The sequence below is a fragment of the Bemisia tabaci genome, chromosome 3 (assembly GCF_918797505.1).
Source record: "Bemisia tabaci chromosome 3, PGI_BMITA_v3".
NCBI classification, from domain to species: domain Eukaryota; kingdom Metazoa; phylum Arthropoda; class Insecta; order Hemiptera; family Aleyrodidae; genus Bemisia; species Bemisia tabaci.
The window spans coordinates 42,709,969-42,726,553 of record NC_092795.1 but is presented as its reverse complement, the minus strand read 5'-3'; the positions used below and the strand labels follow the sequence as shown (position 1 = coordinate 42,726,553).

Genomic DNA, 16,585 nt, shown 5'->3' with positions numbered 1-16,585 from the left:
GTTGTGTGATTGCCGACTTATACCGTCCAAATATAAATTTCAGTCTCTGAATTCAGTACAAGTATTGCTGCTAAACAACTACAATAAGCGAGTTTTGGGTTTCTTGAACCATCATAACCTACAATGCTTAAACATTCCTGGTGCTTTGAAACCGTATAGGGAGAGGTTTCGTTGTGAGGATACATGAAAAAGACCATGGAACAAAACCACATAAACTTCTTAAAGATTTATTTATCACACAAATCTTTACAAGTTCAATATATATATGTACACAGAAACTAAAAACGCAACAATTTAATTAAGCACAGGATGTACGTTAGAAGAGCATTCATACTTTTTTTGAGTCAAACGTTGGCATTTTTTAAAACATTTCTTTCCATGTGGAAATTCACTGAGTACATTTGAGATACAAACAAAAAGCACTATGAATAGCCCCTGTTTGATTTGAAAAAAAAATTCAACTCTCTAAGACGACCTGTGCTTTGATTTCTCAGAAGAACAACAAACACTTGATCACAATTGGTGAGAAATATTTACAATACTCCTTCTTTAAAAGAGAAGAATATAGCAGCACATTTCTCTAACATAGAGCTGATAAAAAAGGATTATTTAAAAAAAAAAAAAAAAAAAAAAAACTGATTTTTCGATCAAATCCACTTTTGATACTTTTGCATGTTCATAAGAACATTCTTTAAAAAGATTCTCATCAGAAATACTTTGACAGCCGACTTCGTATTTCAACAGTTATAGTTTTTACCCCTACGGGACAGTGAAAAATAAAAGTAATTTACACCTCATTTGACTAAATCAATTTGCTGAGAAAGAAGAAAACACTGTGATGATTCCATGTGACAGAAAAATTCAAATGGGGTAACGCTGAAGTAAAACACAACATTTTCAGCTTGAAAAGAAATGATTCACTTTAGTTGTTTCCTTTACGTTTATTGAAAACTCCAATTCTCTTGGATAGAAAAAAGAAGAAAAAAAAAGACCAACTCTCCAGGAGCAACGAAAAAAAAATAATAATAGTTAAAGTGTTTAACAAATTCAAATTTGATCTTTTCAGTTCAACCCTTATCAAAAATAATTCCTCAGCACAACACTAAAATCTGGTGATCACTTCTGTGTCCAAATTAAAACAATTAGAAACTCTTCAATTAAAGCCTCAAAAGATAAATGAGGATTTCATGTTTTAAATTTGCATGGTCAAACATTTAAAATATTTGTAGGAACTTTTAAATTTTAATGATAGCCATTTGATGAGACAAAAACAAATTTACATGCAAACATCATCTCTCAATCTGTCAATAAACACAAAATTGTTTGCCCAATTTAAACCATGAGGACAAAAGTTACTGATGATCTAATAATCATAGAGAATCATTTTCAATTTTGTTCAAATTGAATACCTGTTCAAATAATTTTTTCTCAGTGATTCCTCAAAGTTTGGTCGTTTTCCTTAAGGCTTCTGCACAGAAAGCTCCGAATTTTTATAAAATTATAAATGAGTCGTTAATAAAAGGCTTCTAGTTGACAGACCTGTGTAACTAAAAGCTCTTCTTGAACAAAATTTGAATGGTACACTTTTACAGACTAATGTTAACGATAGAGTATTAATGGTATGTACACAGAAAATTGTAAGAGATAGAGAGTAAAGTGAAAACTTTAAAATTTCATTGGGAAAGCCATAACTGTAAGGAGATACAAACTAATACTTACATACAGAAAAAACAAGAAGATAGAGAGGAGATGACTATTAACAAAAGCAAAGACTACTTATTTCTGAAAAATTATAGGTTCTTGCTGAAACAATAACTCAGAGCAATTGATTTCATTGCAAGTACAACATGAAATATAAAAGTGATAAGGGAAGTGATTGCAAGCTGCTGAAGTAGCTGGTTAGGTTCAATTCCTACTTTTTGTCATCCAAACAGTTAGACTGCACGAAATGAGATTTTAAAAAACGTAGAAGTAAAAAATCACACTTGAATAAAAACTGAAACCTAATCTTGTTAAAATAAAATGGTGAAAACAAGAAAAATATTCCACTAACCCTTCCACAAACTGCACAATTATTAGCAAGGATTAGCTAAGATTTTTATGTACAATAGATTTGTTGTGCGGCAAGGTTAGAGTGAGTGGGCCACTAGTGGGAGAATAAACGCTTTCTTCATGACTGAGATTCAACTTCCCACAGTAAAATCATACAACTTTTTTCGCAACGCAAGAAGACCATTGGCAGGGTCTAGGGGTCTAAGTCATTAAAAATTCTTTATCATACTTTAAAATTACACTCCAATAATTCAAAGGGTGACTTGTGAAGTGATTGTGTATAATCTCTTCAAACTATTATCGTGACATAAGGATCAGTTTAACTTATGAAAGTTTTGATTTTATCTAGCTGCAATTTATTGATCTAAGCTTCTACAAAAAAGACATTTTTTGAAAAAGAATACAAGGCACATTTTTGACCATTTTAAGTCAACTAAGTTGATAGAGTTGTCTTAGATTCAACTTTTTCCCTAGATTTTGCCCCTCCTTCTTGACGTAATGTTGACAGCAAAATACAAAAAGAAATTTATAAAATACGAAATTACACATCTTTTTCATGATAAAGGCAAGCAATTGATGTCCAAAAGCCACTTAATTTGTGGCTAGACCAAAGAAAAGATATAAAAGCAAGAAAGTTAGTAAGGATTCATTTTTTTACACTCTGCAAAGATTATATGAAAAATTCATTTTTAAAACCCGTCTCAGATTTTTCCATTCAAGTTTCCTTTGAATGTGAAAGGACTGATAAACTAATGTGAGATCCTTAACAGGTTCAACACAGAGACCAGAATTTCATATTAAATGGTACTAAAATAGAAATTAGAATGAGCACTCCTAATTATTGCAAGCGAACGTTATTAAAAATGAAAAAATTAAGGGAGCTAAGCTTACTAATCACTCAAATTGGTTGTTATAAAAGAGCCAAGTCCTCACTAATTAAGAGCTCAATAGGGTTTGGTGCTCAAAATGGTAAATTGAACTTGTTTCTGTTAATTTTCCTTACTTCTCTTTTTTTCCAAGGTGCAGATGAATACTTTTTAATGAGTACAGGAGAATAAATTTGGGCGTCACAGAAAGCAAAGGAATTAAGATTTGAGTCCCATATTAACGAAAGAGAAAATTAAAATGAAATAAAAAAAGAATCTAGATCCATCCAATTTCTGATGCCATTAAAATTAGTCTTAGAGACACCATCTTTCTACAAAAACGGGAAATGGGTTTTTTACCTTTCACATTTTGGGCTTCAAAGCTAGAAATCTCAAGAATCAAAATATGCAAGGCAGTAGAGGCATCTTTCAATGTACAGCTTAAAACTGAATGATTTTTTCTAGCCCACATTGAGCCTCTAACTTCCTATGATGTCAACAAAAAAAGAAAGATACATTACAGGTGTTGCCACTGGGTTGATTGAAGGTTATGCACTCGGTATATGGATTCGACCGACCGTGATATTTCTTCATGGATGCCATGGCTAAGCCATAGCAATTTCAACTTTTTGTACCGCTCGTGGCACAAGTGTAGAGGGTTCCCTCTGCGGAGACCTTGGTCTGTTTCACCATAGTCGTCTAAGTACGGCGGTAACAAAAAGCAGCCTCTGTTTGGAGTCGCTAGGAGTAAAACTTCGCACTCTCGCACACGCAAGAAGATCCCAACACCCGCTCCACATGTATGCGCATGGTAATTGCAAGCACCGACCTGTAAACAAATCAAAGACTTCAGCTTTTTTCACATTTACAAAGTCGCAACTACATTCCAACACAGCTCAAAACAGGCAATTTTTGATGAATTACTTTTGTTAGCTGAAGTCTAGAACTCTACTTAATCTCTCAAGTATTGATGAGAAAAACATGCTGATTGTCTTGCAAAGAGATTTTTATCAATAGTAACATTTAATTTCAAATAGAAAGGACAAAATTATGAATAGAAATTAAGGTTCTTCACTCTACAAAAGGGGACAAAATATTTCATTAAATTTCAGAGTGAAGTTGACTATGCGACAAAGCTCTAACAAGCAAACATGAGATTTCAATTCTAACCGCACAGAATAGGATGGGCAGATTTCACAGAGTGCATTGAAGATTTACTCATTCAAAATTTTCTCCTCAAAGTTTTAATTTAAAAATTAATCAAGCAACAGCAGGTTTCGAATCAACTACTGAATAACATATTAACAAAGAAAAAAGAAAAAAAAAGCTCATAACTTTGAAAATTGGAGGAAAATTTTGAGAAAAGTCAATCGATTGGCACAGAATTGTCGCAATAAAATCCTAGATTGTTTCAATGTCTTTTAGAGCTTTGTTAGAAAAAGGTAAAAATAGCAAAAGTCAGGACTTTATTTTATTATTAAATTTTTTTGTGGAAAGTGTGCGCAAAAAAATTTTGGTCAAGGTACTTTGGAAGACATAAGATAGCTTTAAGAGAAGCAAGAATGCCACTAAAAATAACTTACCAATGTGTTAGAACTAATCTCTGTTTGACAGCAGTAACTTTGAGAGCAGAGCATTTCGCCACAAACGAGGCACATAGTTGGATTTCTTGAATCTTCATGATCACTATTTGGACATGTAAACAATGAAACTGTATTTATCAGCTCGCTATAGTCTTCAGGCAAATTGACCAATTGATTTATTGCTAGGAGATCCCTGAACGGATATGTTTTGTTTTCATGGATGATTTCTCTTATCTTCTTGTGTTCACTCCATTTAGTAATTAATTTTGTAATAGATTCATGGTCTAAAAGTTCTTTACACGATGTGGGCAAGCCAAGATATCGACACATATTTTCATAAGTGTCTCCTCCAACTTCTGTTAGACAAGGTGGGGCAGGGACTCCGGTGAGAAAGTGGTAAAATATAACAGCTGATCGTAGGAAAGGCCGAGAAAGCCTTTGAATTTGTTTCCACGCTACGTAAGGATAAATCTCGTCGTCATTTTTCATTCCACGAAGGATTTTGATGATATTTCGCAAACACTCAAAATCTGATGCATCCTCAATCACATTGTCATCCATAAAATCATTAGGGTCCAAATTACATGTTAAGATAATTTGCGTTATATGTGCTGTAAAAATGAGTCGTAGTGTGTAGCAATCAATGGCAGTTCCTAGTGGGAGAGGTGTTGGTTTCTCTGGGTAAAATAAGTTTGGCAGTGCCATTGTCAAGGGCACCAGAACACCAAAGCAATCCCAGTCTAAAACGCAGTGGTTACCATCTAAAATCAGTTGTAAGAGTTTGAGCCCATGGTTATTGATGACTTGCTCTTTATTCCATACAGAACCTAGAATACTTGTGACACGCACCAATGCATCAATGCAATCTTCTTGACGGCTTGAAAAGTCACCTAAAAGTGGTTTACCAACATCTCGTAAATACCATTCTAGTGCTGTGATAGTGTATGCACAAGACCGCCAAGTCATCATAGGAACTCTGGAATCATCCGGCCGGGATAATGGACCCAACCCCTTGGTGTAAGTAACTTTAGCAAACATCAGAATTTTATGGAGTAAGTTATCAGATAAAATTGGAGAGGAGATAACATTGGAAACATCTGTTGAGCTCTGCGCAGAATTTGATGGCTTGGGTTGAGAGGGGTTTGGTGGAGCTGAAAGGTAAACTATTTGCATCACAACCTCATCATCAAAATGATAATCACGGTCCAATACTTCCATTTCTCCATCAGAATATTCTGTGACAACTTCTGGGGATAGTTCTCGGATGTTGGCACTCTCTTCCATCAAGTAATCAGATAAGACTTGCTCACCTGTTTGCTCTGAAACAGATGCCGCATCTGCCTGAGCAGGTTGAGAGAAAGATGAGTCATTACTCTGGCTGGCACGTGACAGGCTTGCTTCTGAAATTTCAGGAGACTTACTGCTAGAGGGAGCTGAATCAGCGTCACTAGAACAACTTGAGAGTTTTGGTTTCTTTGATGAAAAATGTTTTTTGTAATTTATTGCTACATTTACTGCTTCAATATAACTATCCAAAGTATACTCTGGAATTTCTGGCACTTTTTGCTGCAGTGTATGTAATGGAGGGATTAGAGGCAAGACAGTGTTGCTTAAACTCTCGCACAGAGGGCAGAGATACTCATCTTTCTCAACATCATAGACGGTTGGCATTACTGACCGAGACGGCCGCCTATTTTCTTTGTTGAAAACATTTTCGAAGTATTTTAACCAACAGGTGCTATGCATTACATGACCGCAAGTGCTGGCGTGAGGGGTTGGGGCGTAGCTTGAGGGAATATTGTATGGATCTTGCAGGAGGGCACTGTCATCCAAGTTTTCTTCTGAGCTGCGGTTTCTACACAAAACCGTTGATTTTTGAACAAACGCAGCTAAGACCATTGCAGGTCCATCTGCTGTGACTTTTTGATCCTCCTGACACAGGATGCAAGTGTACGTTGTATCTGAAACTGCTCTTGCCGTCTGATTGACACCAAGGGCAACTGGATACTCATTCCAAACATCTAAAACCACATCCATTGACTCATCCAAATCATCTGTTTTGGTAGCTTCGGTCTCTTCAAACAGTTTGGCATTTTCTTGCATGAAGTTTTTTTGCTGAGCTTTCATTTGTGCCATGATCTTTTCTCTCTGCTGCTTTGCTAACAGAGCTCTACGCTCTTTATCCTTTAAGTTGTTACTTTGTAAAGGAGAGCTTTCTTGCTGTGCAGGGGCATCTTCTGATTCTGTTTTAGCTGGTTTGTGAAATGCTGAGACCTGTCGGAATTTATTCAAAGTCCAAATTAGGAGGTCTTTGTGGCATTCGACGCGGGGGCTTTTGATTAATTCTTCAATTAAACTTTCCAGCTTCCACTTTTCCGCCCTTTCGGTAAATATGAAAAATGAGTAAGTTTTCTTCTCTTCTTCATGGAGTGCATAACCAATGAGATGCAAAACTTTATGTAACTGGGCTTCAGAAAAACTTTGAGCTCTCAAGTTCAAACTACGTTCCAATACAATTTGCATGACATGGAGCATCACATCACACTGCAACAAATTTGCAATCATGTTGAAACTCATAGTTAATTCTGGCAACTGAGGAGGTGGACAGCACTCCAGTTCACCAGCAGCTTTCCGCCTTTTCCGTTGTTCTTCTTCTGAGCGAGAGAGCTCTTCTTTCGTATAGTGGTAAAAGAAAGTGTTGTAATCATTATAATACTGTTTCATGAGTTCATAAACACCTTTGCCAAAACTCTGTGAGGGTTTTTTGAAGACAGCAACTTCATTTATCACACTTTCAAGTCCTGTTTCATGATTCCCATCGTCTGGTAACGTCTTATTAAGCTCAGAGTGAGGCAAGGGCTTGACGCACAGCTGCTGGATAATTTCTTTTTTGATGCAGTCTTCTGGGGTAACTTTACCAACGCCTATCACATACCTCTCTCCAACAATTTGAATCAATAAAGATAAAAATTCTTCCACTAAATTTGTAACTTGTCGCAAACTATCTTCTTCGTGATTTTTTATGACCTTTAGATCAAACAATGGGTTTGCCCAGTTGATAAGGTTGAACTTATTAAGTACATGGATTAGAAACTCATTACTTTCTATGAGAGATGCTCCAATTTGTAAAAGTACGATGTCACGGTCTAACATTTCAGAGCGGCACTTGACATTGTGATAGAAATAAATCTGATTTAACAATGAATAGCCGTTGCGCCGCCACATTCCAGCGTGGACTTGAGAGATCATTACTTGAGTGCGGAGGACAGGCTCAATGATTTGCTCAGGAGTGTGTTTCCCTGGAAGCTGAAACTCAGAACTGTCGAAGTGTAATCCAAATTTTTCTAAATGAAGATGTAAACCAGCCAAAAATCTGGATAGAGGGAGATGAATTGACACTGGCTGCGATGAGACATCAAACTGAATGCATGATGCACTATGATCTGCTAGCTCACGCACTTCTCCAATTTGATTTGGATCAAATCCAGCATTGACAATTAACTTTTTCAAAGTGGCGCGGTATGCTTTAATAAGAACAACTCTATCAGTTCCACACCATTTTAACATTTGAGTTATAACAGGCGCTAACTTAATATGAAGATTAAAAGCTGATTCCCATTCTGGTTCATATTCCATATGTTGACCAACTTGCCTCGTGACAGTGTCCATGCCTTGCATATATGACAAAAGTTTTAAGATCAATGTAACACCATGTAATACCCCTTTCCTTAGATTGTCCGTCCACACTTCTGGAACAACTCCTAACAAATATCGCAAATCATACAAGACATACTGAGCTCGCTTAAAAGTATTGCTATAAATATTTTTCTCAAATTCCAACTTGTTTTGCTTGTTCACCTTCCTCGCGCACTCAGAGACAAATGTGTTGAGGAGGATAAAAATGACGTCTTCGTCTGCGATCAAATAATGTGCTAGAGTTGGAACGGTGAACACTTGGACGGCAAGAGATGCGACGGAAAATGAGTGATCATGATCATCACGAATAAAATCCTTCATTATTGATCCGTAATTCTTGGCAAATACCCGTGCAAAGGTTTTCTTGCTTTCATACTCCATCATCATACCTGAAATGAACAGCCTGTGCCAATGAAGCCGCGCTGATTTCCACAAATTCGAGTCTCGCCTCAAAATACCCTCAACAATGCATGGGTCTGTACCTCGAGGCTTAAGAGCTTCTTCACAGAACAGAGAGCGAAAGCCCTCTGAGTGCATGAGAATTTTTTGCAGCCATGTCAAAAGACGAAGAGCGAATAATTGGTGGGCAACAACATGTGCATGAACAACCAGCGCTTTGAGAGCACGATTTCCGTGACGTGACGTGAATTTTTCGATTTCAGACTTAACTTGTGTGCAATGTTGAAAAGTGGAGCATTTAACTACTGCACGGCCTTCCCTGTCAATATTTGTGACAAACTCAATGGCATCTCGTTGTGAACACTTGATAACACGGGCTAGAGTTGAAATAACTTGCTCAAATGTGTGAGTCTCATCATTGTATAAAACTGTGCAATAAGTGTCAGGAGTGTCGAGAAAAATTATTGGATTATCTTGCGCCTCATGCAAACGAAGCTCAGCTGGTAGCCCTGGTGAGTGTTCAATTGTCAATAACTGATAGGTATAATTCAAAATAGAGTAGAAAGTAATCCGAGCTCTTTTACGCGTGTCAGATGGTAAAACCTTGACGGTTGCTTGCCGATTTTGAATTCCGGCAATGTGGATATCACAGTACGGTTCCTTCTTCCAGGCTTCTATATCTCCACAGTCGCAGCAACCACCACCATTGGAAGTCCCCATTTTGTATTTATGTAGTCTATGCGGGGATTTTTTGAAGCAATCAACACAGAAGACGCAACTGGCATCCATTGCGCATTCACGGCAATTGTATGTTGGCTCTCCCATTTTAAAAACGCGCCCACAAACAGATGGTGGATTCTCCATTTGACTGAGACTTTTGAAAATCTGAAAATAATGAAAGAGAAAAAATTGGTGTGAAAAAAAAGAAAAAAATGGGAAGATTACTGAAAATCTTCATTGAAAAAACTAAAATTGAAAATTTGTTGTGTTACAGAAAAATTAGTTCAGAATAGCTATAATACTTTTTGAGGAAATCACAGTCAAAGGCAAAATCTCTTAGCAACAATGGAATTGTAGAAATTGAGCAGAATATAATTTTACTTGCAGATCAAAGCTATCATAAGAAAAAATTATAATCTTGACAGGTTCTTAGCAGTACCATTAGATGTATTTAAATGTAGCCATATTAAAATCAGTATTAGAAAATTGGAGCAGTTTGCATCAATGGATAGGTCAGAAGAGTTTCTTAGAACTCCCGATATAAAAAAATAATCAACTTCTTTTATGGTTTGTACAGGCTAAAACAATGAGTGATAAAAACCTAAATTAAAGTAAACTAGAGTTCCTTTATACCGAGAGTTAAGACAACCCCCCCTCACGGAGTCACATATGGGAATAAAGATTACACAAATTGATAGTTTTTCCTTATCTTTGATCGGCTCATTCTCAAATTCCTCTCTCCGTTCCTCCTCTCATTCCGTTTGTTCCTTGCCGAACCCGTTATTCCCTGGTCCATTCTAGATTATAAACTTTGCAATCGGTGAAAATGTAATCTTTATTCCCGTTTTTGACACTGTGGAGGCCTAAAATACAGGAAGCAATCAGAAATGGATTCACATTGTCTCAACTCTAAATATAAAGGGACTCTAAAGTAAACTAAAATTTAATCGTAAATTACAGTATGAAAAAAACGAGTAACCAAAATAAAATACACTGATCAGACGTGAACTACATACTCCTCAGTCTGGACAGTTGTGCTGTCTTAGAAATTGAGTAAGTATTTAGGAAAACCATACGTAGTTGAAATGGTTGCTTTGAGACAGGCACAAATTAAATATTCAAAGTATTGACAGGCACCGAAAAAATCCTTGAATAGGCATAGAAAACATTGTTAAATTGTTAAGTACTTCACACTAAAAAAAAATCTGTCACTTAAGTTAGACATAGTTCTTACAAAGAATCACTTTAAGTAACGCCTCCAAAAGATCACTAGATTTCTAAGATTTTCTTTGAGGTATAAAGTTGACCAAATATACAAAAGAAAACTAGTGTTCTATAGTTAGAATACATTTTCAAATTATGAGCAACTATTTTTAGCTCTATTTATAGTGTATGTGTCATTGTGGATGGTGCTTTTATAGATAATATTAAAATGATGGTTCCTTATTGCAAAATGCGGTCCGCTTGTAAAGACATTTTCCACAAATGATTCAAGGTGCAAAAAAAAAAAAAATTTGCACCCAGTGCTCCAATTTGCTGTGTAATGCCCTAGATGCTACGGACTAAATTAGTGATTGAAACTGCAAAATATATGACTGATAAATGGTACATATCCAGCAATCATTTTGAAATTTACAGCTGGAGGTCTAAGATATATCCAACCCCTGCTACCATCTACCTTCATTTTGAGATTATCAATAGCATACAGAATGCTAAAATTTAATTAACTTCAACAAGATATAAAGTATCAGATAAATACATTTTAATGCCAAATTTGGCTGGCTAAGCTGCATAGAACCTTGTAATTTATAAAAAAATCGAGCTACAAACAAAAAATAAATTAAAGGAGTAATATTTCAAACTACATGTTGATGGGAAATAATACAAAACTTATAAGAAACAAATCTAACGTTTTGACTGCCAACAAAGATCGACAAGATCGAAGTTTGTTGGCGGTTGAAACGTTAGCTCCGTTTCTTGTAAGTTTTATATTATTTCTCATCTACATGTATTTTGAAATATCACTTGTTTAATTTATTTTTGGCCTTTAGCTTGATTTTTTTTTATCAATTGCCATGTTGTATCAGATAAATGAGTAAAATTATAAGTACGCACCTCTTGGGGGTCTCCATTACAGATGAATTCTTCTAATGAATCAAATAAAATTTTCTGTGTCCTTTCTTCATCGAAATTCCACTCAAGGCAATTCCCATTAGGATCAGGACTCAATAGCTTAGGCACCCATAAACGCCAATGTTCTTTAAAATGAGTGCAGGAAAGGACACCCTTCTCAAATTTTTCACGCCACGATGCCACGACTCCGGGTTTGGTCAGGTCCGGAAAAATTGGCAAGGGCGGAGTCATTTCCATAGGATAGTCGTCCATGCTAGAGACTTACACCTGAAAAAGACCAGAAATTTGATTACTTGAGGACCTATTTTCATTCTTGTAGCACATATTTTCTCAACAAAGGGCCTTAATTGACACTGACAATAAGAGTACAGTCTGGTGCATTAGCTACTAGACTCAGTACTAGACCTAAATTTACAGCATGAAACTTTTCATGAAATGTATAATACTTGCTGAAAAGTGGAAGTTTACTATTCACTATTTGCCAACATCTTCTCAAGTTTCCAAGCCCCTGTCACAGGTGCGAATTTCTTGGGAACTATCATCAGATTAGTAAGAAGTTGTTGGCTTCCCATTTGCGAACTGTATTTTCATCAAAATTGCCAACTGATCAGATGCAAGTTCTGCCTTTCAATTACAATGCAGTAGAACTGTATTGACGATTTGTCATGGAAACAATAAAAAAATGTATGGATTTTATCTTGAAAGAAACCTTTCATGAATCAATCATGATAAGAGTTATCTTGGACAGCACAAACATGCAGAAATCGAACGTTAACCCCGAGTGTTTTCAGTTTGCAGCCACTAAAAAGGAAAAAGCATTTAATGTTTTTTATTCGTGAGAGATGACCCCAGTCTCACTTCTACACTAGAAAATAATGATTTATACATTGAAAAGAGAAATTTTTCACATCTTCTAACGTATCATTTACATTCATTAGAGAAGAAAAGTTGTACAAATTTTGACATCAATGAGTAAACTATTTGAAACTTGGGCGAAACCACTAATGACACTTCAGCAAGGAAGACTGAAAAACTATGAGATATGAGGTGTAAGAAAAGGCGAGCTAGATTCTTCCCTTTAATCTTCAATCCTAACCATTCAGAGATGTTCATCACTTGCTTAATCAAGCACCTTGCAACATGCGATACAAATGGGAAGTTCTTGTAAAACCAAAAACCTAAAACAAGAAAGCAATCCGACTGGAGGCCTCACTTGTGTTTCTTCATGAGAGTAAGTTTACAATTAATTGTAACTCTTGAAATTTTGACGATACTCATGTCAAAAAAGCTCCTGAATCTCGTGCCAGGATTTCTTACAGTTTCAAAAAAGAGTAGGTAAATATGGAAAGTTTAGTTCCATTATGATTGTTAGCAGAACCAATCCACGTACTTAAGTCAGACGTTCTCATGAAAGAATGCAGAAACCCATCTACGCGGTGGCAGAGGCAGGTTAGTGTGCAATGCATTTCCTATGGCGCCATTCCTGAATGAGCCAATGCTTTGTCACATGGACTAAAGTCGAGTAGGGGAGTGGATGTGAAAAACAAGCGCAGTGACTGACGTGCGTGGACTGGTTCGGGTTGTAAGTGGTTGAGTCTCAAATGAAAAGGTATTTTCCTTAACAGAAGAAGTGGAGGAATTACATGAAATAAACGCAAGCAGTCATTTTAGAAAAAGTCTAGGTCGAGCAAAACACTCAACCTCTAAAAAAAAAGAAATTAGGTAACTGAATAAACTCTAATCTTTCCTATGTAAACAACTGGATGCACCTAAACAATGAGCACTGCTGGAAATTTTTGCTGAAGGAGCGGTACCAATGAGCCCATCTACTTGTTGGTAGTCTAGCATATTGATCTGCCACATACGTAGACAATTTACTCACTTAAATAGGGTCCACTAGGACTCTCATTCTTACACAAATCAAACTCTAGACTAATGATGAGAGGTTAGGTGGTTGGACAGTGGTTATCATTAAATCATCTTATCAGAGAGTGATTATTCTATTTCATAAATCATCTATCCAAATAATTGTCAAAGAAGCCTGTCATATTCTTGGCAGGGACAAAAATGATCAATAATAGATGAGGTGAGAGGCTGGTAAGTCAAGTTGAAACCTATTACCTATAAATAAGTTTCATGTGTGGAAGTCTGTGATTAGAGCTCAGAAAATTTATAAGTCAATGATCAATGCTGAGGCACATTAAGGGATAAAGGACTAAAGTTAAAAATAGAATTGATACATTCGTACTTAACTGAGGGAACATAACCTAAGTAATGAGCAGGATGATACAGATGACGCACCTGAAATCAAGGTTACACCTTGCGATAATTGCAGGAAGGTGCATGTAAACTCAAGTGCACTTATACTGAGAATTTCAAATTATTACTCATTTCCTTGATAGTGAAAACATGGAGAGAAGATACGCAATTACTCATTCAGAGTAAAAGTGGGTATAGGTTAGTGTTTGTAACCATATAGTTGGTTTACATCTTTCATAGCATCTTCTTGTACTCTGTAGATTACCAAATATGAATCATCTGCAATATAAGGGAGATTTTTAAATGAAATAGAAAGCAATGCGAGTTGAGAATGAGTGCATACAGGAGAACGCAATGAGCAGAGGTATTTTCAAGACAACCTATGTGCTGACAACCTAACGGCGGCCCTCTCCAAAATCCTTATATTGTCTAATAAAAAGATAGATGAACACCACGTTAGATAATTAGAGAATTGTGTGAAGTAGAGGGCACCCGCCTGTTTAGATGACAGCAAAAGTCATCATCATTGTGAACGGCAAGATCAAGGAGACAAACTCACAACAGAATAAACAAACTTGCAACAAGGACCAAAGACAACTGTAGGCGAATTATGATGTTGGCTACCAATTACAACTGGCGTAAATAATGGGACAGGATTAAAGTCAAACTCCTGATAGTTAAAATGAGCATTTCATAAGAAGTGAGTGGCGAACTCTTTGTTTCGCACTTTCACTTGCTTTCAGAAATCCGGAAAACAGAAGCTGCAACATCATGATATAAACACAACACACACTTCAGAAACATAGTATTTACCATGAAACTGCGGTTTGAAACTTTGTTTTAGAGTAAATATTTTCGCATATTGACACTTATGATCACGATCTGAGAGAAAAAACACTGAAATTATTGAGTGGTCGCTAAAATTTTAGTTAAAATTGCAGCAGAGCTGACGCAAGATGGAGTTTACAACAGCTACGCGACAGCTGACTGACGTAGGTAAAAGATGGAGGTAGTGCTCACTTCAAGTTTTGTATCGAATGACGTCATCAACGTTGTCAGTTTGCTGAAATCAGAATTTGTAATTTGGTTTTTTGGGCACGCGGAATCCCTCAAGAACTTAACACCAAAGTATGTTAAATAGATTAAGACATAGACTTCCATAGCATGTTAAAGAAAGCCAGAAAATGTAATATAATCTGAATGGCATTAGTCAATCTGACAACGCAAACCTTCTAAACTGTGTTCTTGGTGACGCAACTGGATGTTTAACGTGGCAGACACCTTCAGTCTTTGATTAGCAAAATGCAGAGAGCGCCCTCTGTTGATAAAATTTAGCTACAAAAGGCCAACACCGATGCCAAATTTTGCTGGATTCAAAACTGATCGAGATAGATTTCGCAATCTGGTTCTGATTTTGAATTTCACTTACCTCTCTATCCTGCACGTTCAGACTAAAGTTTCTCCTGCCTTCTCCTGAAATACGGACCACAGGCATACGTAATTTGAACGTCAATCCTTAAGTTGACAATCCAAATTATAAACGCACAATCTGAAATTTGCAAGAGGGGGAATAATATTCTAATAAGACAAAGAACAGAAAGGAATCCTTGACGATGATGATCAATACCATATTTGTGCTTCTCAGCCTTGATGACAAAGCTCTTCGCACTTCCCCGTATCCATCTCATTTTGCTCTTTAAATTTTGTTTCATGCATTGGCCTCTCCACAAGACACAAAGCATCAGAACAATAACGCGCGAATGATCCCAGATTAAAATCAAGATCTCTTCATTTTATGAGATGAAAATACCCCTCTCTCACCCGTTCCTCGTTAGATGTACTTAATATTACTTAATACCAAATACTTAAAGGGCTGTTCCAGTATATGAGGCAGAGCACATTGGACAGACTTCAAGACACCCCGCCCCCCTCCCTCCTCCTTGTAAGGTCCTCGCAAGACAACACCTCACAGCTCCCCTTTTGAATTACGGCAGACTGTTCTCAGGAAAGATACGCAAGTAGGAGAGCCTCAAAAATATAGCTTGAATTTTTTTCTGCGCAAAAATTTCAACGGGAAGTGTGCATTTTTCACTACAGCCATTGATTCATTATTTATTTTTTCAACTCAACAATTGCTTGACCAGTGTCAACAAATAGTCTTTACTCTCCGAGTAACATTAAATTTGTGATAAAATTGTTCCCCAGAAAAAAAAGGAGAAAAAATCGATTAAAGTTGTTATGTAACCGCGAAGGACTTCAAAATAAGTAATATCATTTCGACGGTGAAACTACCGGACTACGATCTCGCTTGCTATGTTTTAACATATCCGCAGCTCCCGTTTCATATTTTTGAAGGAGAGCAAATCCATATCATTTCATGATATTTTTACACGGTTTTTTTGCACAGAGAAGAAAAAACGTAGAAATTCTAAGGAGTTGACGTTGCGCAGGTTTCAATTTAAAAAATAAGGTATGACAAGAAGTCTACAAAGTCGCAAACCGAGATCCGTGGTCTGGTAATTTCACCGTCAATTTCTTAATTCGTTAAACAACACTCGGGCAGGGCCGGATTCACCAACTCGCCGACCATGGGCCGCCTGTATTTTGCCGCCTCCTTCTCATTCGTTTTGAAACATCAATAAAAACCATCAGGTGAAATTGCCGGAGGGGGAGGGGTGCATAAGACGCGTTTACCTACTCGTGTTGGATAATTTTTTTGCGAAAGCCCTGTCAACACTACCTACTGGCAAATTTCACGGAACTTTGCGCGAAAGTTAAGTTCCGTAAACATATCTCTATGTGGACAAGGTCCTCCATTTATAAGAAATGAACCAAAAAATTATGAAAGAACAAACATAAATGCGGTTGAATATAATT

General features: G+C 36.6%; 1 protein-coding gene across 4 annotated transcripts; it reads right to left on the bottom strand.

The window, feature by feature from the left end:
* Positions 1-211: 211 nt before the first annotated feature.
* Ubr1 (Ubr1 ubiquitin ligase) lies at positions 212-14,707 on the bottom strand. Of its 4 annotated transcripts, none has more exons than XM_019052341.2 (5): positions 14,522-14,707; positions 13,751-13,987; positions 11,432-11,716; positions 4,502-9,481; positions 212-3,747 (listed from the first exon to the last, which is right to left on the bottom strand). In XM_019052341.2, exons 3-5 carry the CDS (start codon positions 11,699-11,701, stop codon positions 3,436-3,438), a joined length of 5,562 nt encoding a protein of 1,853 aa, XP_018907886.1. In that variant the 5' UTR covers positions 11,702-11,716; positions 13,751-13,987; positions 14,522-14,707; the 3' UTR covers positions 212-3,435. The 4 variants fall into 4 exon arrangements, with proteins under 4 accessions (XP_018907886.1, XP_018907885.1, XP_018907883.1 ...); XM_019052340.2 differs by lacking the exon at positions 13,751-13,987 and adding an exon at positions 12,840-13,066; XM_019052338.2 differs by lacking the exon at positions 13,751-13,987.
* Positions 14,708-16,585: the final 1,878 nt, after the last annotated feature.

What these genes read in the sequence shown, in the direction of transcription:
- Ubr1 (XM_019052341.2), bottom strand. Translation starts at nt 11,701, where the DNA reads ATGGACGACTATCCTATGGAAATGACTCCGCCCTTGCCAATTTTTCCG. An exon ending in GTAATGGAGACCCCCAAGAG is followed by an intron (nt 9,482 to 11,431) that starts GTGCGTACTTAT and finishes CATTATTTTCAG; the next exon opens with ATTTTCAAAAGTCTCAGTCA. An exon ending in AGATTAGTTCTAACACATTG is followed by an intron (nt 3,748 to 4,501) that starts GTAAGTTATTTT and finishes ATTTGTTTACAG; the next exon opens with GTCGGTGCTTGCAATTACCA.